Here is a 27,201-nt window from a genome sequence, read left to right as displayed (position 1 = left end):
GTAACAAGGTAATCTGTTCAAGTAGGTATATTTCGGAAACGGTATATTTCTGAACGAACGAACATTCAAACAAGTGATTCATTAAGCCTGCTATAAATTCACGATTTCATTGCATACAGACGCTAAAGTAATCACTTCCGATCGCGACCTGTTGGTACAAATAATTGACTGGTTGCCAATACGCCTTGTTGGCAAAAAGTAGCCAGTCATTAAACTGTATTAAAACACAATTACGAGTATAGTTCGTGTCATCTACGACGACGCGCAGATTTGTCAAATCTAACCTTTATCAACATGACAATACGATTCAGGGCACGCGTCGTCGTAAATGACACGATCTATACACCTGTAATTCTTAAATAAGGGTCATAAACAAGGACTGGTATGAATTAAAAATGTCGTAAAACGTTTGCGGCTTATAAACGTTATCTACAGATAAAGCTCTGAGCCAGCCATCGACGTGTAGATACTAACCTATTGTTTTTCATAATAACTAATATGATACTTTGATACCTTTAACATTATTAATCGTCAGGTGATAAGCAAAACTCACTAATTACTAAAAAAATATAAAACAAAAATCAACCTTATTTTAGTAGTAATATGGTTCATTACGGCTATGGACTTGTGGTGGTAATTAGTGAGTTTTGCTTGTCATCTGAAGATTTAATCTATTATCGACCGTTTGGTGAATGATGATGGCGATTTGCTCATACGCGGGCCAGGCCGCGTAGCCAACGTTACAATCGTTCACGCTCCGTGGCGTATCGTAGCTATCTCTCTCTACCACTCTTCCATATTAGTGCGACTGTGACAGTTGCGTTTCGTTCGCCACGGAGCGTGAACGATATACACGTTGGCTACGTGGTCAGGTACTATAATTTTCGTGTCTTGTTAGGGTTTCGTAGTCACCTAGAAACCCTTATAGTTTCGCCTTGTCCGTCTGTTCTTCCGTCCGCGGTTTTGCTCCGTGATAGTACTGAGAGTTAGTGTTAGAAAGCTGCAATTTGGCATGAATACATTAATCATGCATAGCAACAAAACGATAAAATGATAAAAAAACCGGGCAAGAGCATGTACGCTCAGTGTAGGGTTCCGTAGTTACCCTTCCGTCACAATAAGCTAAACTGGAGCTTAAAGTATAGTAAATTGTTAACCAAGGGATGAAACGGTACCTTTCACGCGAATTAAACAAATAGGCAAATTTGCATAATCAGTACCTAATTAAAGTAAGTCTTTTTACTATGAAGGGGAAACTTTTTGCGATAACTCAAAAACAGCTAAACTGATCATGTCCGCTATAGTTTTCATTTAATGTCTTTCTTAAGCTCTACTTCCACGTTTTTTTTCATATATTTTGGACCTATGGTTCTAAAGTTAGAGGGGGGGGGGGTGATGATCAACATGATCGGTCCAGCCGTTTCTGAGTTATTGCAAAAAATCTTCTCTTCTTAGTAAACTCCCTTAGTCCCCTCCCCGTTTGGCCTGTTCTGACAGAATGGTAACTACAAAACCCTACACTGAGCATGGTCCGATATGTTCTTGGCCGATTTTTTTATTAAATAATGCATTTAAAAAATAAAAACCATTTACTTATGAAACCAAAATAATGGAAATGTTCATATATTATGCTATATAATTGTTACATATTTGCTGTGACTTATTTTTCAAGTGTTATTCAATAAAAAGACACGTCTAGGTTATTTAACCTTTTTCTAATGCTAAAAATACGAAGTTATAGTACGAGAGCTGGTAGACATTTTAGGGTAGGTATTTAAGGCAGGCTGAAAATTTGTTTCGTATTTCTCCGATCACACTAACTCGGAACTGCAGACCTGGCTTTTTTTTCGCTGTCTTCGTCGTGCTGGGTTTTTTTTTCATTATAAATAATACGCTGTAAAAATTTAAATTTGCCTAACATTATTATTTTTTATTTTTCGCAAAATAAGTTTTTTTAAATACTGTGTTGGTGGCAAACAAGCATACGGCCCGCCTGATGGTAAGCAGTCACCGTAGCCTATAGATGCCTGCAACTCCAGATGTGTTACATCCGCGTTGCCAACCCTTTAAATACCTGTACACTCCTTTATTGAAGAACGCCATACTGTAGACCCTCGGGAAAACCTTGGCAGGGAGCTCATTCCACAAAGAGGAGCGTCCGCGGGAAGAATTTCTTCTTATTAAACCGCACAGTGCGCGACCATTTAGGCTCTAGGGTGTGGTATGAGGATGCCCTGCCGACCGCGAGCGGTGTGGTGATAGAAAGTGGCCGTTGGCATAATGTCAAACAATTCTTCAGAGCATAGCCCATTGTACAAGCGGTAGATCACACACAAGGAGGCAAAGTCTCTCCTTAGATTTAAAGGTTCAATGCTGCGTGTGAGTTTGGGATCTCCGACGATTCGTACAGCACACCTTTGGACTGAGTCGAAGGGTCCAAGTTGTCATCCAGGTGCTCCTGCCCGAAGGTGACAGCAGTACTCCATGTGGGCACCAGTTTGCACGCGTCTGGGATTAGGTTAAAGACCCGACTAAATAATCGGATTTACTTTTTTTATGATTCTTTAGATACATATTTTATTTTAAATTTAAAAAATGACATGAAATAATTACTCTATATCGTTGTCTGAGTACCAAGTACCAACAACACAAGCCAATTTGAGCTTACTGTGGGGCTTAGTTAATCTGTGTGATAATGTCCTATAATATATATTTATTATTTGATATTTAATTACGACCTAGCGCGACTAAAAGATTAATGAGTAATAAATATCGTATGCGTGCGAATGAGTAGTGCATAAGTACCTAATAGTACTTTTTAATAATATATATATATATATATATATACATATATTATATATATATATACATATATGTGGTATACCAAATTTCTCATCAACTAAAAATAAAAATAACAATATTTTTAGTTAATTTGCAAACTTTGAGTTAATTTTGGAGCCAACCTACTATTTCTGTCAATTATTTTAATTAGTCATTAAATTACTGAACTTATGACATGACATAAGATATTATACGAGGCAAATCTCTTGGGTAGGGATAGGTTTACAGTTATTTTTAAATGGCAGTGACTTTATTTTACTTACAGAAATACACTTTAACAAAATATACCTACATAAGCTGTATGCCAATTTACTGCTTAGAGAATTATTCGTAATAAAATCCTGCCTCTTCTGTTCTTAAATAAAACAAAAAACCGGTCAAGTGCGAGTTCGTTTTACTCGCGCGCCGAGGGTTCCGGACAAAATTTGAATTATCTCGTATAACTATAAAGGCGAAAGAGTTTGGATCAGAAGTACCTATACTAAGTAAAATTGCGCTTTCTAATTTGCGCGATGTAATGTATGTTGGTTTTTCGAGGATAATTCTCTAGAATGTGAACCGATTCCAAAAATTGATCTTTTATTTTAAAACGGTGCCTTTAATGTAATCTCATAGAAATTTTAAGTGTACCTAATAAAACACACGCAAAGTTGCTTAAATGGCAGACTGATATCGGAAATGAATTTTGTTAATTAAAACTAGACTAGTAACTTTTACTAAGTACGGTCTGATTTTTGATTTGATATTTTTCCTGTAAAATTTATGGTAATGTTAATATTGTATAAAATATTTAATAATTTTTCTTCGGTAAACTTCGGAGATAAGGGGGGAGAATGGTAATATTTTTTCACATTTTCCTCCATAAATATGTAGATTTTTATTCAGTACGAAAAAAAAAATGTTTTGGAATGTACAATCTGAGCTATTTCAAATGATCCTAGTCACTTGACTTTGAAATTTTGCCCCCTTTTCATATTGGGCATTTTCCATAGTTAATTAAAAAAAATACTTTCAATGTGTGTGGGTTAGCGTTGTTCATAACTATTTCAAATCGATAGCTCTCATGGTTCTCGAGATATTTAGCGTTGTGACAGACAGAAGGACGGACAGATTCGCACCATAAGGGTTCCCTTTGTACCTTTTTAGTACGGAGCCCTAAAAATGAATGAAGACGGCACAGAGAGCGTGTAGGAGTCGGAACTTTAAAGTTTATTAGTAATTATAGTAAGTATTGCTGTGGAAGATAAAATAATATGTAAGTCTGTAATAATCTGTTATTGAGCGCGTTTACCTTTCAGGGGATCATTACGTCGAGCATTATTTGGCATGTATTGTTGCATAGATAGAATTTAACGGTGGCCGGCTTAGGCAAGGAAGGTTGAGTTCAGATCAGTGTCGGATCTCGCCGCGTTAAGGTTGACTCACGCTACACAGGGGCAGGGCCGGGCCGGAGCTTCCGGCGCTTCGTTTTCTATGGAAAGCATTACGTCATCACCGGAGCTCTGTAGTGGCCCGGTGCGGGCTCGGACCGGAGACTAGCCGGTCATGCTATGAGCAAAAATCGGACTTCCCGGAGCCTCCGGGCCACCCGGTGACTCAATTCTTCCTTTCGGGTGATATTCCACTAGTCTAAGATCTTTGTCCAATGTGCATTGCGTCTCACTCTCTCATTAAGCAAAATGTCAGACGCAAATACACATTGGACCAAGATGAAAAACCAGAATACCACCCTTCGCAATGTGCATGCTCGGATGTGTCGGTATATATTTGCCAAAATAAGAAGGTTACAAAACGTCATAAATTTGTTTGTTAAATATGGATGGTATAGCCAATACATTACTTGGTCGGGTTATATTTTACTCGGCGCAGAGAGAAGTTAATTAACAATGACTGCCAATCTCTATATGAAACCAAATTTCTGTAAATAAAGCTACACAATTCTACATATTGCCGGTTTTGTGGAAAGCAATAAAAAAATAGTACTTATATTTATTTTAGTCACGCTGGCTCCACATTTTACTTGAGATAGTTGATAGCGCCAGACAAGTTGCCTAAGAATTTGTTACCAATTTTAATAGTAAATGAAGTGGAATAAAAAAATGTTCAGAAGAAGCAGAGCTTTAAGAACTAAATACTGCCCATTCGTACATATTGTCGGATTATCATATTATTGACAATGAAATAAATTATATAACAAAAGAATAACGTACTATAAGTATATATAAGTCGTTACGTAGCCGCCTGTTGTCTGCCTCTACATTTAATCAATTGTTTGTTTTTTATTTTCTTTTGTATCTTTTTACTGAGGTGTTCCAATAAAGAGTATTCTATTTATACATCTATCTATCTATCTATCTACGCAAGGTTTATTACAAGCGACTTAGTTAAGTATTTATTTGACCTATATATATTTCCCGAACAACGCGGTATCCGTGAAGATTCAGTCTTTATTATTTACTTTTCCATGTTAGGTGTTACTACATGAAAGTCGCGACGGTCGCAACACGGGCGACTCGGATATATACGTCAAAATTATATAAGTTGCATAATGTCTTGATTTATTTTGTGAAATACGGAGGTGTTGCGGAAATGTAATTTAGTCGGATTATATTAAATGAGATATCTAGTAATGTTACTGCTTGTAAAAATTATTCATTAATGAGCATGTAGGTTATAAATTAATATAAATATACTAATTTTTTCTCATATTCCCACGTATTACTTTTCATTTCGTACGAAGTTATATATAATGAAATATCTCGTTAATAAATTTGTAGATTACGGGAAACTATTTCTTTTACTTAATTTAGAGTCCAACTGATCTTCTGTAAATCTGCCAGCAGAGAGTACGAACATCATATTTCAGTGCAGTTATTGAATTACTCATAAAGGTGCCTATATTTCATTTGCAATCTGTCGTTGGCGATATTAGGTATTGCTAACTGCTCGCGTACGATGCATTCTCCTGAAATAGATAGGCCATACATTTTTTCAGGCTGTAGAGAGCAGCACTAGCATGTATTATAAACCTGAGAGTAACTTATGCATACTATGCCTTAAACAGTTTTTTTGACAAGTTTTCACTATGGCATTGATGCATCAAGGCGTTTTGGTTACAGATGGTCTAACGCGAAACGAAATTTCGTTACCTATCTGCCTCTCTGTCTATCGAATATGCAAGAATGATGGAGGCAGAAACCACAATTTAGATTTTCCATTTCGCGGTAGGCCCCGTGTGCGTTAGTAACGCCCTCTACGCAGAGTTTTGCGTAATATTCCCTATTTTATGCCTATTATTACTGTAACTACTGATTCTACTGAAATAATACAATAATACTCTTCGTATGTTTTATTGTTCTTAAATTAATGATTAAGACGTGGAACGCATAATTTCGTCAGGGGGAAGGGGAAGCCTATGTGCCTCTCTTTCGCACAAAGAAAGATCGCGCAGTGATAGAGAGGCGAATAGATGAACTAATGAAGTGGTTCGCGGTTATAGCCCTTACTGTATTGTAGTATCGTAAGTGTCAGGATGTCAGGACCATGATAGCTATTTATAACGATATAAATAGCTATCATGGTCCTGACATCCTGACGCTTACTCCCAGTTTTAGTACCTTTTTTGTATTATTTGGTACATGACATCAAAAAAATTTTACCTCGCTAAAAATTGAGAAATATTGAAAATAATGTGGTCAAAAAAGTTACAGTTAGAATAAACTTTGTATGTGCACAGTGGTGCAGCCACTCAATGTGAACCGGGCCTTCAATATAGTTCAACAGTTAATATTTTTGGCTAAAACAGTTATGTATTTTAGAGAAGTGGAAATCTTGAGCGTTTCGGGGGTTTGAAGACACGAGGGTTAAACAATTTTTTCTAACGACTGAAACACAACATTTTTTATAGTACATATGGTACTACTTTACCGCACTAGGGCGTTAATTAGCACTTTACGCGCCTATGTCGAAAATTTAAAGTGCCATATGTACTGTAAAACGTTGTATATGTGCGAATAGATAATTGGCAACTCGTTTCGATTTAAAACACTCCTTTCGATCGTGTTTTAATTTACTGCCACTGGTTGTGAATAATTGAACTCGTTATGAATTAATGTATAATTACCACACCAACGCCAAAAAATATTTAAACTTCAAAATCATCACAAGTCGTCGTCGTCGTTAATTTTACATTCCTAGGTGATAAAATATTTCAAAATTTGAATGATTAAATTACTTTGCATTTCTTGTGAATAAAATGTAAGTAACTTTCCCATCCGTTTTTAAAGAATAACGGCAATACATGCGAAAGACCGACTATGACTGTTAACCACCGAATCCCAGCGCTCAAAATGTATTCCACTGATGTCATGCTTAAAACAATCCAACATTTTGAGAATAATATGGTTAGTTATAATTTTTTACCCCTCTCATTTCTTGAAAATATAAGTAATTATGTTGAAACTCAGTAAGAGTTGCTGAAGAGATGCTATCTAGCAACCCTTACTGGACTTGTACTCCCTAACTATAGAGCTATTTTTTAATAAGTAAAAAGAAATGCAAAAAAGCAGTTACTTCTTTTACAGTCAAATATCCATTAACTTTATAACTTTTTAATATTTTGTGTTCTACGTTGTATCGATATACGTGTACCCGAAGTCGATAAATGAGAACTCTCTATGACAGTTCAAGAATGCCACAATAATTCCGGTCTCTGTTAATAATAGTTTGCCACCTTATTGACGTGCATTTTTACATAACAAACAAAAAATAAATAAAAAATATTGAATGTGGATACATTCATCCTCCTTAGACGTGGCTGCTACAGTCTTCACGATTTTATTTGCCGTGTGATCATCGCTTTCCAGTTGCAGCTTGGTGCCATCGAGGAATGTCCATAGTATATGAAAAAAGAAAAATGTTTATAATACCATTCATTGTATCACAATATCGACTAAGTACTACTAGAGGGCACCTTTAACCTTATTTTGGCAATGTTAAATATCCTTACAATTGTCTATTAATGATAGTTTTCAGTAAGTAGCTCATAATTGGGTAGTTTCTCGAGCTTTACGCAGTTGATTGAGGAAGCTGCCGTACAAGACAAAAGCATTTTCAAAGCGACTTTCTCTTAGAACACCCCATCTATCCGTCTATCTATCATAATTTATTTCAGGCAACTAGCGGCCCATAGATAAATACCTTAAGATTAGCATACACATTATAAAAATATATTTTAAAACTAAATACTACAAATCACATTATTTTACTGCGGCATGAAACTATTTATCATAAGACATACCCTTTGAGACTGTCTACCCATTGTTTTTGTATATGACAGCTACACATCCTTTCAGCAATGGCTTTTAGGAACTGCAAACTAATAATCTGATTGATTTTACCAGTGCAATCAGTCAACTTCGGGCAGCTTGTGGCATGCAGTTGGGGAGTAACGATCTCACGTACCCGAGTGTTCCTAGGGAGTTCTGTCATTCGAAGGAGGGTGGGTGGGACAGGATTATCTGCTTCTGGGTTGCCTTGGCCGGCCGGCCAGGGTGGAGTCGTTAGAGCTATAAGTTCCAAGGGTGGAAGTGCAAGACGCGAGTTGGCACAGTGGCTGTTACAGCCACTGGGTTGAAAGCGGTGCACGCCTCTCGATACCCCTGAGCCGCTCACACCAGTGTTACCCTTGAGCCATCCCATATGTCGCTTTTTGTGTCGTCTGCCGGAAATAAAATTGTATACCGTTTTATTAGGCAGGCGTCTGGTTTTTTAACCCATAGCTCAGTGTTTAGCCCATCGCTTTCACACAATAACCTAGTTTATTTTAGATTCCAACAACTCTCAATAGTCCTTACACCCTGTCGGGCCTGCCTCTGCGTGCGTCCTATGACATGGGCAAGGGCAGCATCAGCTCGGTGTACATCTTACATTTCATGAACGTGTCAAAAGGGCCTCTACGTTAGGTTAGGGCTCGGCGCACGCTTCTCAAAGGTCCGGAATACCATTGTTCCGTGATGGGAAAGACATACAAATTAAAATAATAATAATCGTTAATGCAATGCAGTGCTCTATTTGTCAAAGAAAATAAAATTGTTTCACACTCACAAAACATTAATTCTTATTTTTGCTTATTTTTTCATACATTAAGTATCTTTCTGTAAATAAGATCACAATTTTCTCTCTTGTCAGATTTATTTTACTATTTGAATAACATGACAGCGTCAAATGTCGTAAAAAGTATACAAGTAAAAAGGTAGCAAAGAATATCCTATTAGTACGGTCGCGGAAATTGATTCTTTAGCAACTTGCGGTTCAAGTAAATTTGGCTGTACATACTTATGGTAAGAGCTGTCCATTGTAACGTGACACGTTAACTGCTAAAGAATCAATTTCCTCGACTGTACTTACAAGCTAAGCCTAAAGTGCCATGGCAATTAATGCAAGCTTACGAATAAATACAAAAACCGGACAAGGGCGAGTCGGACTCGCCCAACGTGATTCCGTAATTTTTTTAGTATTTGGTTTTTTATATACTACGTTGGTGGCAAACAAGCATACGGCCCACCTGATGGTAAGCAGTCTCCATAGCCTATGTACGCCTGCAACTCCAGAGGAATTATATGCGCGTTGCCGAGCCTAACAACCCTCCTTCCCCTCGTTGAGCTCTGGCAACCTTACTCACCGGCAGGAACACAATACTATGTTGTTATAGTGGCAACAGAAATACGTCATCTTTGAAAATTTCAACTGTCTATCACGGTTCATGAGATACAGCCTGGTGACAGACGGACGGACGGACGGACGGACGGACAGCGGAGTCTTAGTAATAGGGTCCCGTTTGGGTACGGAACCCTAAAGATGAAAACTGCTGCCATGTTACTATACATTTAAGAAACACAGAAAATCTGGAATTGACATATTGAAAAAATTATATTGTTATCTTCTTCTGCACGACTTTTTAGTATGAGGAAGCTACTTAGGTACGTAAGGCTACCCCCGATTCATTTGTTATGAGGGGGCCCTCGGCCTTAGAGCACGCATAGCACAAGGGCTACGCCCGACTTTCTCAATATGAGGCCGCCGCTGTAGCCCGACGTCAGAGCGTTCATATCATTTCGGGCTAGCATGACGGGCTACGCAAGACTCCTTTGCCATCTCACTTACTTAAAAAAAATCTTAAATTTAATACTCTTTTACTTGAATAACCTTTTCACTTTTAGTTACATGTGTGGCGTGCCTAAAAATTATATTTTTATACATTTGAACTTCTAAACTAAGTAGTAGCTTACCATCAGGCCGGCCACCAACGTAGTATAAAAAATACCTACTTTCCACTTTTCTCTTTTGGTTATCTTATAGTTTTTGAGTAAAATAGCTGTGACATACGGACAGACAGATAGACAGACAGATGGACATGACGAAACTGTAAGGGTTTTTGCCATTTTGGCTACGGAACCATAAAATGCACACTGTAAATTTCAACTACCTAACCCACTCGTATTATAGATCAAAAATTCCTTTTCCGCAAGAAGTAAGTAAGCCAGTAAGTAGTTTATTTTTTGTACTTGTTAGACAATTCTATCTTAGTGTACCGAACTTAAAGGTTATTTTTTTTACTTTGAGAGCGCACCACCGACATTCTTAGTGGTGTACGCGTATTTCTCTATAGCTGAATGTTTGTAGATGATTATCTTATATCGATGCTTTAAAATGTTGTGGTATTCCTACAGCCATTTTAAATATCTTCTCTTTTAAACTTAAGTTTTTCATGCATTCCTGAAACGGAACAAGTCTATGATAGGATTGATGGGAGAAAATAATGCAAAAACGCGGCATTAAGCAAAATGATCATTTGTGATTCAGGGTTAATATCTATCGGGTATCACTGAACCCCAACGGATATATTTTTGCAATACAACACAAATGCACACCTCAATAGAAGAAAATAATACTGAAAAACAATAGGCCTGTCTACTCGCTAAGAAGCACTTAGGGCAGCTTGTGATGAGTCAATCTCTAAGTAATCTGCCTAGTTACCTACCTCAAAACGAGACCGCTTTTCCATACAAACGTAGTCCCCATTACGGATAATATTTTTACAGTACATATGTTGCTACTTTACCGCACTAGTGCGAAAATTAGCATATTACGTTACTGTGTCGAACATTTAAAGAGCCATGTACTGTAAAACGTTGTACGATACATGTGCGAATAAGTAATTCGCAACTCGTGTCGATTTAAAACACTCCCTTCGGTCGTGTTTTAATTTATCGCCACTTGTTTCGAATTTCCTATTTTTCGCACTTGTATCGTAATGTACTATTACAAAATTGGATGTAGAACGAAGGGAATATCAATATCCAGAGAGGAAAATGGGGACTATGTTTGTATGGAGAACCGGTCATCCCTTTTCCTTTTAATAGTTTAATATGCTTCGGCACATGATTATTTGAGACAATATACACGCATTGTATTTCCATTACCTTAAGCAGAGAACACGGTGGCTTCGAAAGAGTCTCGGGTCATGTGGAAATAAAGCTCTTCACATAATGTTGTGTAATTCTCCTTTTTCCGAAAGTGTCCGCGAAATGTCCAAATGCACAATTGCCCAGAGTATGCAGTATTCTCTTCATCAGCTATTATGGCAGCCAGGGCCAATATTTTGATTTTATTATTTATTTCTATATCGACTTGCTTCCCATCGAACCAATTTTTTCAATATGATTGACATTTGTGACATTTGTCATGAACAGTCCGTTATTTGGACGGCTCGGTGAGCTCGGACAGCCCGGCCCGGCCTGTCTCGCGCTCGGAGACTCAACGATAGTGTCAACGCATAGAGATACTATAATATAGAGATGATGGCCCGGTCGCCCCGGCCCCGGAACGGTCCGGCGACGGTGGCGCTCCTGAAAGTCCGTGTGACGGCTCGCTCCGGTCCGCCCCGGCCCGGTCCTGGCACTGTGTAGCGTGAGTCATCCTTTAATCGGTGGGCGGGCGGCGCCCACGTGCACGCTCGCGCCGGGAATAGCCAGTCCACCGCGCAACCGCCTCACGCTCACATCGTCCACAATCCACGCCGAACTTTAAACATTAGTTCTAATTTTGCCTTTACTAAGATTATGTCAATGTACAATATTAAAAATCCGTCCGCCTAAATCTAAACTCGGCAATCAATAAATAAATATAAATCGTTGTTATATATCAGTTAGTGTGAAACGATAATAATATTTGTGATTTTATTACATCTTCTGAAGTCGTAGTGGTCTCGGAAATATCAGTGTCAGTGGGTGTCAGTGGTGTTTTGAATCGGGATTAGTGCATATATCGGTGTGAGAGGTGGGGTGGAGCGAGGCGCGGCGTGGCTGCGCGGGCGATGCGTGAGAAACTCGCGGCGCTGCTGCGTAGCGCGGTGCGTGCGCCGCCGGCCAGCGCGGACAAGCTGCGCGCAGGCGCCATTGATCCCGTCATCGTCTTCCCAGATGAAGGTCAATCTGGCAGAAATTACATATGTCACAGAATTATACGAATTTTAACGCGCATAATACATATATAATTATAATATAATCATACATAATACATGGTCATATTACAGTTTTGTTTGTAATTACTTACTATTTAGGGCTTGTGCACTAATCACGCGAGGGTATTTTTCGGCTATTTTTTGACCCCCCCTCCCCTTGGTGATATTTGGTGAGGTTATTGGCGAACCCCCCTTCCCTCACATAACCTCACGTGTAAGTATTTTTTCATTTGATCTTATTTTAAGGTAAATAGTATTGTATAGAAGTAAATCTTGTTTAGGCTCGCTAGTTTGAAGTGCCAAGTGAAGATTTATGTTTAATAAAACCGAGAAAAAGTATGTAGTAGATTTTTTTTCTTAGTTTCGTTCACTATAGAAAAATACACGTGAGGTTTCCTTATACCCCTCCCCTTCCCACCCCAACGTGATCTGTCGTGATTTTTTCGTGACCCCCTCCCTCGATAGGGGTATCGATCCTCGCGTGATTTGTGCACAAGCCCTTAGAACATATCTAAAGCTTTGGCGATTGTGTTTTTTTACCACACCCGTTGTTAAGGGTATCCTTCAAAATCTGCACGCAAATGTATAATTTATTGGCAAGGCAGAAACTTAAGAGGGGGCTGACGTAAAATTGCAGCTTTTATATTGAATTTTTACACATTCTAATCAAGTGCAAATGCCATGTTAAATTTCGCTCGGAACTATAAAAGAAATAAATGTCATATACCTACAAAGGAAAAAATACCAAGGCCTCCAGTGCCCAGGGCTGGAATCAAACCATTTTTTCCTTTGTACTTATATATGACATTTATTTCGTTTATAGTTTAAATAGTAGTGTGTCTTAAAAAACGCAAATTAAAATTGTTTCAGAGAAATTAATTTAATTAGTTCTTAGAGTATTTATTTCGTTTATAGTGTAATTTTAGTATAAAATAGCTAGTGATATAGCCAAGGGGTTTGACTAGCAAAAATAAAATTTTAAAGCAAAATTTTAATCAGAAATAGGTATACCTACTTTCAGAGTTGAGATAAAATAAAACGTTAAAAGCCACGCAATCGCCAAATCTCCAGATGCAAATTTCGCGCGGTGCACCATATCTTTTGTTATTTTCTAACTTCCTAGCTTTACGTCCTCTCTTAATTCAATGCTCATTTTACGTTGCTGTTTCTGCGTTAGCGGGAGAACCCTGCAATAAAATTGAAATCTACATTTAGGATTTTCCTCTTAGGGAGAAACTATGCATGTGAGCTTCGCAATGTTTATAGTTCGTTTTTTTAGCATTAGAAATAAGGTAAACAACCTTGAAATGTCTTTTTATTGAAAAATACTTTTCTAAAATCAGTAACTATTACTTATGAAAGCAAAGAATGTAAATGATCATATATGATTTATAATTGTGACATATTTGCCGTGACTTAAGTTTTTCAATATAAAACACCTCAAAATCGCTTACCTTCTTTTCAATGCCAAAAACAAGAACTATAGGGTTCCACATTTTGAACCACGCACTGGTGACTCGCGAGCAATAAAATAGCGATTACTGCTACTATGTTTACCCAATTTCAAAAATTCCAAGGTAATACGGAGATGGCGAAACTATGAGGGTTCCTGGTAGACTACGGAATCCTAAAAAGCAATTACATATATAGATTGTGCGTGGCTTTGAGGGTTATTTTAGTTTAACACGATTACCGACGTTCATTTAAAACTGATTTAAATTATGTTTAACTTCTTAAGAAGATAGTGGGCGACCGCTTCTCCATACAAGCATAGTCCCCATTTTTCTCCCTGGATATTGACATTATTGAGAATAATTTTACATATTTTTTTGTATTTTAACCGTAAATATGCTCTTTAGTCTGATTTTTTAAGATTTTATTATTATAATTATATGGATTCAGAGCGAAAACCAAATTTCATGTATTTTTTTTAAATGCTCCTAATAATAGTAAAAAAAACAAAGAGTCTGTTGCTGTTACACATCAAAATGCGTAAACATATTTTACTAACGGACTAGTGCGCAAATTAGCATATTACGTTACTGTGTCAAACATTTAAAGAGCCATATGTACTGTAAAACGTTGTACGATACATGTGCGAATAGGTAATTCGCACTTGTATCGTAATGTACTATTTCAACACACGCTCAAAACGACGCTTTTTGTCGCTCTGTTTGTCGATTTCGTTCGCGCCTTTGCCTTGCGCGCGCATTGGAATCGTGCGTAAAAAAATAACGCGCGAACAATTTTCCGTATTTGTCATAAAATTGGAATAGTTTTGCATGTTTTTAGTTTATATATTGACGAACATGTCATTTTCAAGCATTGAAAATGAAGAACACATAAAATTGACGCTGCCAGTAATACTCATAGAGGCAAGAGCCGAGAACGATAGCTTTTTACCATCAAAATCGGGTGAAAAATAATTGGCGGCATATGAAACTTTTATTCAATGGAAAATCAGCAAAAACGCCCAAGCTTTCTTGGAAAACGTGTTAGTAGCTTATTCCAATGAACTGGCGAATAAGTGCCTAGCCCAGCACGCTTTGGTGCAATTATTCGATGTTACAACTGTAAGTAACCATTTTGAAAATTGTAGGTACCTTTACTGTTTTGACAAAAAAATCTGATTTATAAGTTTTGTTTTTTTCTCGTAAGTGTGTTGAAAAACGTCGTATGAAACGCGTGTGCATTGGTCATTACCCACATCGGCTTTCTTATTGCGCGCTCGCTTACAGCTCGCGCGCACAATATCGCCTCGTGTGTAATGACCAACTTAGCACACTTGTATCATAATGTACTATTCTATAATGTTAATATACCCAGAGAGGAACATTGGGACAGATTGTACGGAGAAGAGGTCGTCCCCTTTCGTCTTAAATCTTCAAAAAAATATGAGTTTTATTAAACTTAAGTGATGTTCCGTTGAAATTAACGGAATTAAAGATAAACACCTTGTTGCTATAAGCATTTGCGAAAACAACAATTTTACTGCCTTATTTTACAACTCTTACAAGACACAGCTACTGTATTTTATAAGCTAGATTTTTCCTTCATTTTAAACTTACCTAAGGAGTTTTTATAAGGAAATATTTACATTTTCCTCCATTTATTGAAGCGTCTTCTTATCCTTTCAATGAAGTCACTGCTTGCGTTTTATAAGAAATTTATTTGCATAATTTTAACACGGGAATACCCGTCGATCTATACACACGAAAGGATTTAAAATAAGCTCTATTTTCCTTATAAGTAGTTTTACGGTATGAAAAATCAGATACATATCTTACTGATTTACTTTAATTTTATATTTTCATTGTGTTGATCAAATTGGCATTGCAAAACATAAATTGAATACTGTAGATTGTTAATCATGCGATGAAAGGCACGTGAGAGCGTCAATAGTTAGCGTTAGCGAGGCTGAAATTATGCCTTTCACCCGAGTTGACTACTCTACTTTTCATTTCGAATACGAGAAAAGTAAAATACATGTGTTTTGAAAAAATCATGACTAAGTATAAACTTTTATATGTAGTAATTTTTGAGGGTAAGGGTGGTCCCCAAGAAATTTTTTTGTAGGTTTTATTTTACCGTTTTATTGCCACGCATGATATCCGTATCAATGCCAAATTGCAACTTTATAGCACTTACGATCACGGAGCAAAGCCGCGGTCGAACAGACAGACGGACATGCCGAAACTATAAGGGTTCCTAGTTGACTAACCCTAAAAAACGTACTCGGAAAGTTAAAATATTCTAGATCAGAAAGTATCACTTTCTGCACACTTCTTACAACAACACTTTCAAAGCATGAGAATGGTATAGTTTATGTTGTCCTTTTTTGGCAGAATTTTAAAGTAACCGAAACTACATACCTACATTTAAACCAGGTGCCTAAGTCTAAATAACGTTGAGACTCGTAACACACACACACACACACATCACATTTTCTTAGTTTTGAATAGCACTACAACAACCCAGCACGTAATTATTGTATTTATTTTTATTGTATTTATTATCATTCCGGTTAGTTAAACAACACTTTTAAGATAACTATAGGTTTATGCTAGCGCTCTAGAGTGTCGACGTAAAAAGTGAAAATATTGGATAAGAATCTATACAAAAATACACGCAATATCATTTTGGACACATCTAGTTAAATAGACAGAAAATGAGAAATTTATTATATTATCACAATAAATTTGAAACTTAAAAAATATATGAGAATAATAATAAAAAAATACAAGAGCTCAAAGTTTCAAAATTTAAGTTTTTTTAAACATGGTTCCATTATTTTTTTACAAGAAAAAAAATTATGGAACCATTTCATTCCTTACAATTTATTAAAAAATATATTGTATTGCAACTATAAACATAAACGCAATATTTCACCTACAAAATGGCAATTTCCTTGTTTTCCATGCCGACATCGAAACTCATAGATATAAGAAGATTAAGAAGTAAGGAGATTTATAACGAAGCATAATTTCAACGAGTCTCGCTGTCTCCAACTGTCCCCCACCACATCATTAAAGGCGTGGCCAGACAACCAACTCACGCGCTGTGATTGGCCAAACCGCGCGGTGTAGGAGCCTAGAGCGGCGGCACTAGAGTGAGGACAATTCGATAGAGCTATCGATATTTTACATGTTCTGAAAATGACCTTAGAGTTTTGTCATTTTTGTTTTAAGTAATAATTGCCATAGACTTAATTTATATTCCTTTAAATTTTTGACCTTATTTACGAGCTAAGAATTTTTAGGTACGTGTAAGGTATATTAGTTGAGCCATAAGTTCTCTCACAAAGGTTTTTACTGATAAAATGTAACACAAAGCTTATAATTAAAAAAAAAACATGTACCATGATGCGAAAGCTTGTTTATGCTTAACTAATCAAATTGGTTTACATTTTAGTCATTATTTGATGTAATGTTTGTTTAAATTGTTTACTTTGGGATTGTCGTTAGACGCGAGCGCTTCATTAAAAAAAAGTTTCAGTTTATTATAGCATATTTCGTCACCAATTGAAAGCAATTCCAGCATGTTACATAGTAAGTATAATGCACCATTAAATAAGCTTTTATATCATATGTACGAATAATAAGGAAACAGTAATCATAATTATCAGTAAAAATCTTTCTGATAGAACTTTTGGATCGACTAAGTATACAATATACTATTATTTTAAACATATTTATATTCTATCTGTAACTGTAACTGGAAACATTTTTCTTGAAAATGATCCGAACAAATAACACTTTTCTCGCTCGTAAACTAGTTAGGGCCCTCTTCCTGTAGCATCTATCCATTTTTCGTTAATACTGGGATTTTCGGGAAACTGAAAAAAATTGCAATCATGAACATATTTCTTTTTTGACTCACTGTAAACTGTACCTCTGTAAATTCCATTCACCACCGTTTCTTTTTCAATTGTATACTCTAAATAATTGTATATTATTATTTTCAATTGTAGTATTGTTTATTTTTTACTTGTAAACCGTATTATCCACCACAGGACAGGCTATGCCTAGTGTGGGGGCCAGCATAAATGTAATACTGTTATTATTCTATTTCTGAAATTACGCAATTAAATCAGTTTATTTTTTGGCTTACCTTTTCGATTTTTAATACAAATTAATAAGTATTAAATTAAACATTAGGTGCATATAAAATAATTGTAAAATTTTACTTGAAAAATAATTACTTGTGGGGAAGAACCTATCACTTCTTAGCAGAGATCTATAGCACAGTTAAACTAAGAAAGTGTATAATAGAAATTTATTCAGTGTTTACATGAGAACTGTTATTGACCGACTGACATACATAAAAGTAAACAAACAATTCATAGAACCGTTGCTACACAAATACAAATTTGACAGGGTTCCGTCTACTGCCAGTACTGTGGCCCCTTAAAATAGGCGTAACCAGATTCTACAAATATCACATTAACATAATATTTCAATATTACTTTCGTATGAAAGTAATTACTTTCGTAAAAAATAATTACTTTCGTATGAAAGTAATTATTTTTAATGTGTGTATACAGTATATCCAAACATTTTTATCGATAACGCTCAAAGATCAATTATATGCACGAGCACCACTCTACTTCGCGGCGTCAATGAAGGGAGCGGTTGGCGGTCGTACCAAGAAACAATAATGTCCCTGTGAATATCGTTAGCGGTTTAATGCATTGCGCCGTTGCTAAGGACACTACAAATAGTTTTCCATGCCAAAGCGTCAATGTAGAATGCATAGACAAATTGCCACGCGTTTGTATGACAACATGGTCTGACTCAGAAAAATCATATGTCACTGGATTTATTTGTTAAAATGTGTGGTTTTATTGACTAATACGTGAAAAAAATGTACTATGTAACTCCATGATCCTTATAGTTTTTGGATGCACTCCTATTTCGACACAAAATAACGCTATAATTCGGCATTTCAATAAAATTGACGCGCACATTATTCAATGACAGCTAATTTGCTACTGTCTTACGGCGGGCCGGTATGGCCACGCCTCCGTCAGCCATCTAGTACTTTCTATGATCTGAGATTGATACCATTGATACTCGTAAAAAAATTACAACTGGCCTTTCGTGTTGAACTATGAGTTCTAAGTTAATCCCATATTAATTTAAAAAAATAGTTCTTTGTAGCTATATTTGGTGAAGCTAGACATAAAAATATTCCGTAAAATATGTGCGGTATTTAAAAAAAAATACATAATCTGGCGAGCAAGACATGTATTGCTTGTCCTTTAACATATATGTATCACGGTTTATCACTTTAAATGGTCAAATGCTATTTGGTGGTTGCTAACAGTTGTTAACTAATTGAAAGTCAATTGACAGAATGTGTTCTTCAATCAAGTTAAATTGTCATTGTGATGAATATTTGATGATCATAGGGTCTTAATAATTATTTTCAATCCTACATTTCTATGAATTACGTCCGTTATTATTTATGTATATAACATATAAATAGCTACTCGTACGAGTATGTACTCTACAGTAAATTTCACTTAAGCGTGAAGTATATTTGCATCGTTTTTAGTGTTCCGTAGCCAAATGGCAAAAAACGGAACTCTTATGGATTAGTCATGTCTTTTTTTTTATACCACGACGGTGGCAAGCAAGCATACGGCCCGCCTGATGGTAAGCAGTCACCGTAGCCTATGGACGCCTGCAACTCCAGAGGTGTTACATGCGCGTTGCCGACCCTTTAAAAATCTGTGCATTCCTTTTTTAAAGAACCTCATACTGTAGATCCTCGGGAAAACCTCGGCAGGTAGCTCATTCCACAACCGGAGCGTGCGCGGGAGGAAGTCTGTCTGTCTGTCTGTCCGTCCGTATGTCACAGCCACTTTTTTCCGAATTATAAGAACGCATTAAGATTTTCACACAAAAATAGAAACTAAAAGCAAGTTTTGGGGGTTCCCCATACTTAGAACTGAAACTCAAAAATTTTTTTTGATCAAACCCATACGTGTGGGGTATCTATGGATAGGTCTTTAAAAATGATATTGAGGTTCTAACAGTTTGCGCGAGAGACACTTCCAAAGTGGTAAGATGTGGGGGACACATCCCATCTAAAATAAGAGAATGAAAAAACCTAAAAATAACATATGATGTACATTACCATGCAAACTTCCACCGAAAATTGGTTTGAACGAGATCTAGTCAGTAGTTTTTTTAATACGTAATAAATGGTACGGAACCCTTCATGGGCGAGTCCGACTCGGACTTGGCCGCTTTTTACACCTAGGTTAGGAATATATATATATTTACACACTTATATTTATATAAAGGATTTTTTTAATATGTATCTTGACACGCAATTGCAAACCGTTGGAATGGGTCACCAAGTATAAAAATAACGTATGTCCTATTTCTGGAAATATTTCTTCAACAATACTTTTGCTGTATGTGCGGTCGTGTACTTTTACCTATATCACCCATCCTGCCGAGCGCAGACGCTGGAGGCCGTCGCAATGCAAGTGCAGTGCATTGTTATTGTTATTGGTTATTGTATAACGCGTGGTGTAGTGTTACAGCAGAATTAACTATTCACAGAGAATGAAGTACCAACCTGACGTGAAGTTGTAGAGTCCGTGTTCATTCTGGCAAACATAACAGGCGGACAGAATGTTACCATTCAAATAGAACAAACATTGTAAATTTGTCTGGTATTTTAAAGTTAGGCAAAGTTAAGAACATGTATACTCGTAGATCCATGGTTAGGAGTAAGTATATATCACTGCGTTCGAGCGGCAAACTACCTGAACTATAATAGGTACCTTTCATTCCTTGGTTAACAATACACTATGATTAATTTAGTTATTAATGTAAGTAAATAGAACACATTTAGTCGATAAGTTTTTGTAAAGTCTCTACTTTTGGAAAATAACAGGTGGTACAGTACAACCATTAGGCTTATGTTGTTATTTTGTTAACGTTTATTATCTTTATTTTTCCCAAGTATACTGTCGGTTTTCTCTTGATTATGGAATTAATTGAGTCATTTAATTAAATGTAGTTTTAACGCTTATTAAAGTGTATTATATAGTAGTAGTATAGTAGGTTGAACTATCCGCCACCTTCCAGTGTTAGGCAAAGAGTAATTGAATTACAAATAACAAGTAGTAATTACAATTAATAATTTCAATTACATGTAAAAAGTAATTGCATCTTCAATTTACAATTGCAAAATGTAATTGTTAATTACATTTTGAAATTAAAATTTGAAAGAATTTCCCCTGTTCCTGTCTCTACCGCACGCGCGTTTGGGATCGCGCGGCATTGGCAGGATACTACTGTCTGTCGACGCCCGTCATGGCGCTGCGGCGCCAGTGTGATAACCGCCTAATTTTTTTTGCCAATTTGAGTAGGGTAGGTACTTACGTCTATTCGCTTGCGTATTGTCACTATCTGAAATGAGAGGATCAACATTTAAAATACGGCCCATATCTACATCCACCTTCCCACAGTAGTAAGTGAGTGCAAAAAATGTGATTAGTTTGAACAAGGTCTAATCGCCTAATAAATTCCTGGCAACTGTGTCGTGCGCGTGGAAACAATAAATTTCCCGAGCGATGTTCCTAATAAATGGTGTGTACGTGATGTTGTACACATAGGTGTCTATGCTTTGACTGCGTATGTCCGAGTCAATAGAGATGCGTCATTGTTTGAGAGGTACTGATGCCGAAGTTGAGTATCAACAGAGAACGACACAGTCAGTTTATATTAATGCGCACTCAACCAATCAAATTAGCTTGTTAAATGATCACCCTACCTTCCTGTACCTAGAATCATTAACTAGTACTCTCGTGTACTATTCGCTAGTTGTAATCAATAGGTAGCCGCCCGGCAGAACCCTGTGGCAACGACCTAGAAACAGGATGTACGTAAAATTAAACATAATACATATACACAAGCATTTTGGCAGCTAACGGCAGACAAATGATTGTAATTAATATACTTATTGGCACTCCGACACCTTACGTTGTTCGTTAGCGCCAAAATTCAAACATATCTTTGTACGTATACATTAGCATGTTGAATGAAATAGCCAATTTACCGCAAATCAACAAAGTTTTTTTGGCGATGTACTAATTTTTGACAATGTTTTGTGTTATTGTTTCTGAGAAGACAGAGAATTGCATCGGCTTGATATTCATGAAGGTGACTGGGTAGAGGTGATCGTATTCTGTAGAATATGAGAGTCCAGTTTTTTTTTATGTTTTAAATTTAGTGGCATTTGTGAAAAGATAATACAAATTAAATATATACCTGTATACCATTACGGCAAATCTGTGTCAAGTGGTCAGCTTCATCCCGAGATTAAGAGTCCCCGGCAAGCTCGGCCGAATTTCACCTTCCCATACAATTTGAGTTTCGTTCTCATTTTAAAACTACTACGTGTTAGATTGTAATGAAACTTTGCACATATAATGTCGTGAGGTATATCTAGGGCTGAAATTAGATTATATTGCTTCACCTTATAAAACAAACGAAATAAAGCAAAAACTAGTATCTGATGCTACATAAACGAATAACAGCCCTAGATATATACCTTACCCTATTGTAAGTAAACAGTTTTAGAGCAATCTAGTCGTTTTAAAATGAAAGCGCAACTACGTTTGTATGGAGATCCGAGCTTGCTAGGGACTCTTAATATACATTTTCAAATAAAAATCTTTGTACGTGAATAAGTGCCTGAAAGTCCGCCGCCACCCTTGGAAAACAGAAATAATATATTTTCTAAAAAGTATGGGTTATTGCCAGCTGTTACCACCAAGTTGTTACCAGTGGTAACAAATGTATTGTTTTTCCTAGTAGTTACCACCAACATTTTGCTGCAGTTCAATGCGAATAATAACAGTATAAATATAGAGTGGTTTAATAAATAGTTAAATATTGCGATAAATTATTCTAAGTTGTAGCATATTCAGTATTCATTAGGTTTTATCATACCCTTATTTTATTATTTTTGTTGGTACATTGTTTAACTTTAGCCTATTAAAAATTAAGACCTGAAAACGTCTATACAAAAATAAATTGATAATATAAATTAACAACAATCTGTGTTAGTGTAAAATCATTTTTCATTTCTTAAGCTCTGGAAGTGAATCACTGTTGTTTTAAGTGTGCAGAAAGTGATATGTTTCTGCTTTAGAGCATTTTACTTTCCAAGTACGTTTTTTTTTTTTCAAATATTTTTACGATAAACAATTAAAATTTAGCCTTGATGGGTTTTGTTCTACAATTTCCGAGCGACAAACTGCCTCGACTAACATGAGTGTCTTTCATCCCTTGGTACTATCAATCTACTATATCATGTTGTTTCAAGGATGAAGGTGGCTTTAATACAGAACTCGTGACGTTTGCACGAGCTGCTATTTAGCTCAGAAATAACAACATATAGGGTCAACTAATCCAATGAAGTTCCGTCAATAAGTATATCTATTTTTATTACCCGACTGTGCGAGGGAATGTATGGAATAGTATGTATTAAATTTCTGTATGTATGGCATTTATTTAATATGTGTAGTTATGGTTATATAATATGTATTTATGATTGTGATTCTTACGTCAATCGATTTGTCGTAATTGTCTGAATATCATCACATGACAGTAATCATAGCACAATACGGCGATTACGGCGACAATGAGACGCCATATCGTGAAAAAGAAAAATGCCGAGAAGTACCGTTCTCAATGATACCTCATTGAATATAAATTTCATTAGGGTTCCTTAGTCAACTACCTTGTAGTTTTGCCATGTCTGTCTGTATATATGTCTGTCTCTGTCCGCCTGTCCATCTGCAGCTTAACTCAGTGGCTATTAATTGAAGACAGCTGAAATTTGGCAGGTATGATGTAAAAATTAAAAAAAAGTGGCGCAGTTACCTCCCGTACACAAAGTGGGGGATTTTTTTATCTTTAAACCTATGGTGGAGTGTCATTAAATAGACCCAAAAACAAGATTTTTTTTTTAAATTTCTATACACACATCTATTACAAAATGTCATTTAATATCAAAATTACAATAATTTAAAAGAAACAAAAGTTTTAGACCTAATCCAATTTTTGATAGCTCAGACTGTACAATTGTTACTTTAAACCTTAAACTTCTGTGAAATTATATCGTTTAAATAAGACTTATACAGTCTGGACTATCAAACTCGCTGCCAACTTGCTTGGTCTAACAATATCTTTCAAAATATTGTCCTATGGCTTTGTTTGATTCACGCACGCACACCTTTGTTATAATCTTATAATTATCAACAATATGCACTTAACAAAATGACCAACCTGTAGCTAAATAACCTTTTAGCACTCAATAAAATTTATTTGTAATAAAGTCTGTCATAAAATAGCTATGTTCCATTTGACATGTTTTACCTAGTTTGAATATAATTTATTTGTAGGAAAGGAACCACTGTTGCACTTAATAAGTTTAAAGGGGTCAATCAATGAAGTCCCATATTAGTTGATTTATTTAAAACGTCTTCAATTGAATCACTATTCCTTTTATTTATATCTCTACCGATAAAGTTATGCCGTTACAAGGCGGGGCGGGGACTTACGGCCCGATTCAAAGACTGATTAAGACACGTTTAAGATCTTGGAAAGATCATTAAAAGATCGATAACTAAACGACATGTCAAAATTCACATTTATTTCGATTCCGTTGTGATCCCAATAAGATCTATCTACGATATTTCTAACGTCAAAGTGACATTGGTTGCCCGAATCGAGCTGCTTCTGTCAATTATACGACATACAAACGATATCTAAATGAGAACTTAACTAAACCAGAACTTATCATTATCGTATCTCATTCATCGAATCGGGCCTTTACAGAACGATCAACCGAAGTGGATACTACGCTGATACCTTATCAAATAACATGTAATTACTAAATACTGTAGTGCTTGTTTGTGACTGATGCTTTAGATAGGTACCTACATATAAATTACCTATACAGATTACGGCCATGAATATGTAAGGCAAAAGCTTACAGCTGTTATTTAATAGACAGAGATCGATTTTTAGTTTAGGTCACGGATCAGAGGGTGTAGGAAACATTTATTACAATGAATGATTTTCCAAGACCAAAAAACCCAGGTTAACTCATGTTCATGTACGTACATTCAATGAGAAGTACCGTACCATACCGTATATGTATTATTCTTTTAAGTTTCCCTTATTTAAACTTATGAGAAACATTTCACTTTTCCGTGAAAACGAACGAGCTGTGAAATGGACTATATTTTTCCCCAGTTCCATGGGAATAGGTAAATGATATTATATGTATATCTACTTATACAGTTAGGTTATACTTATATATAAGGAGCACAAACACATCCATATTTATTTCATTACCTACGAATAAATCTGTTTTTGTTGATTTAGTTTCGCATACCATTTAGCTTTATTACACTCTTTGTTGAACATAAGCTTGTCTCTTTCTCTTTGAGTGTGTGGAGGTCGTTAGTGCGTGCTTATTTCTCTATTGCCTAAGGGCGACTAAAGAGCAACTGTACAATTTGTGCAATTTAAGCGCTTTCATTTTGGAACTCCGATATAGGTATGTGGAGTTACCATATCTTTGCATGGACGTTAAACGATGCTGTCTGTTTCAGGGAGCGTACACGAAAGCGGACTGGTATGGCGCGGGTGCTCCGCCGGCTGCGACGCCGAAGACGGCGCGACAGGAGCGCTCACCGACGGTAACTCCAATCCAGGAGACAAGGTACTCACTGCAACTCTAGTAGAGTCAGACCAAGACAAGTCTGCAACGATTATGATGCACGCAATGCAAGTATTATTTATACGTCATAATTTCAGCGGGATTGGCGGGATCTTGCTCAGCACAGGGAGGGTTGGAAAGCTAGAGGGGAGGCCTTTGCCCAGCAGTGGGACACACAAATAGGCTAATAAAATTTTTTATAGAAGTTTGGTGTTTAAAATAACACTTGCGCTGCGTGTGCTATTAGAAATGTTAGAATCGTTGCAATCTTATTTTGGTCTGACTTTTCGAGTGTAACTATTTTAGAATCTTATACCTTTAAACGAGCAATTCTCGTATATATATATATTCGGGGATCTCGGAAACAGCTCTAACGATTTCGATGAAATTTGTTATATGGGGGTTTTCGAGGGCGAAAAATCGATCTAGCTAGGTCTTATCTCTAGGAAAACGCGCATTTTTGTGTTTCAATATGTTTTCCGAGCAAAGCTCGGTCTCCCTGATATTATGAATAAACTAACACTTGGGGTCGGCACAGCATGTCTTTTTATTTCATATCTCTCTGTCGCCCGTCATCTCGTCATTCATTCGCGTTAGTTTCATATCATCTCACAAAGTCCACTCACCTTTTCCTCGGTTTACCTCTCCTATAACCTCCCTCCACATTCGTAATAGGTACCTTTCTCGTATTTTATTTTATATTTTAAACTATCACATAACTATATGAAAGTGATTTTATTTAACACGTTGGTAATTAATAACAATAAAAAAACTAACAGATATTCTATTGGAAAGTAAAACATTGTGGCAATGCTGAATAACAATTTAAACCTACTGACCCTCCCCTCTCTATACATCTTGGAAATAGCGATATTTCTCCGTAAAAATCTATATTTATTTAAATTTAGCCAAAACCCTCGACGCCTTCAATATATAGAACTCCCGGAGCCTAAATTGGAAATATATAAGCATGGACCATATTACAGAGCCATCAAAATTTATAATAAATTCCCCACATATCTAAAACCGAACAAACAGATACAAACTTCATAAACCGTCTAAAATAGGTATAAGCTGGTGGATTAATGTTACTACTCAATAGCTGAATTTATGGAGGATGATAATATGTAACTTGTACTTTAAATACGATACTTTAATAGGTATCGTATATTCTAGTCCATATAGGTAATAAGTATAGTTATAATTACAGTTTTGAATGATTCACAGGTAATAGTTATAATTAATGTTATTTGTTATAACTTAAAATATTATTATTCCAACCAGGTAAAGAAGTGAAATTTAGAAAATTTGAATAATTTATCATCTAAGTAAAAGATAAGTATTGTATTGCGAACAACATGTTTTGCTACACCCTTTCCAGGGTCCTTTATGTACCTATATATCATACTGGTGTGCAAATAAAGATCTCTATCTATCTCTAAAAACTCAATTAAAATTACATCATTTCTAACAGTATGCTATGATGTTTATGTGACTAGACATGCTCTTTCCGAGTACGTTTCTTAAACATTTTCTCCATCATACCGGTCTCTATACCTCTCGTCTCGAATTATAGTCCC

General features: G+C 36.2%; 1 protein-coding gene and 1 long non-coding RNA gene across 3 annotated transcripts in view; one reads left to right on the top strand and one right to left on the bottom strand.

The window, feature by feature from the left end:
* The window catches only part of LOC133522527 (b(0,+)-type amino acid transporter 1), a 61,356-nt gene that overhangs the window by 14,905 nt on the left and 19,250 nt on the right, over positions 1 to 27,201 (top strand). The window contains exons 1-2 of one of the 2 annotated variants that reach the window (XM_061857893.1): positions 12,159 to 12,329; positions 25,515 to 25,624. In XM_061857893.1, coding sequence (XP_061713877.1) covers positions 12,218 to 12,329; positions 25,515 to 25,624 — 222 coding nt within the window. In that variant the 5' untranslated portion in view covers positions 12,159 to 12,217. Of the gene's footprint in view, positions 1 to 12,158; positions 12,330 to 25,514; positions 25,625 to 27,201 lie in introns of those variants that run through there. The other variant, XM_061857901.1, reaches the window with a different exon arrangement.
* LOC133522545 (uncharacterized) lies at positions 12,033 to 15,524 on the bottom strand. The gene is made up of 3 exons (XR_009800076.1): positions 15,433 to 15,524; positions 13,380 to 13,551; positions 12,033 to 12,335 (listed from the first exon to the last, which is right to left on the bottom strand). It is a non-coding gene; the product is annotated as an uncharacterized LOC133522545 (long non-coding RNA).

This window comes from Cydia pomonella, chromosome 1, assembly GCF_033807575.1.
Source record: "Cydia pomonella isolate Wapato2018A chromosome 1, ilCydPomo1, whole genome shotgun sequence".
Lineage (NCBI taxonomy): Eukaryota > Metazoa > Arthropoda > Insecta > Lepidoptera > Tortricidae > Cydia > Cydia pomonella.
The sequence above is the reverse complement of the archived record's forward strand: the minus strand, read 5'-3'. Positions and strand labels throughout refer to the sequence as shown.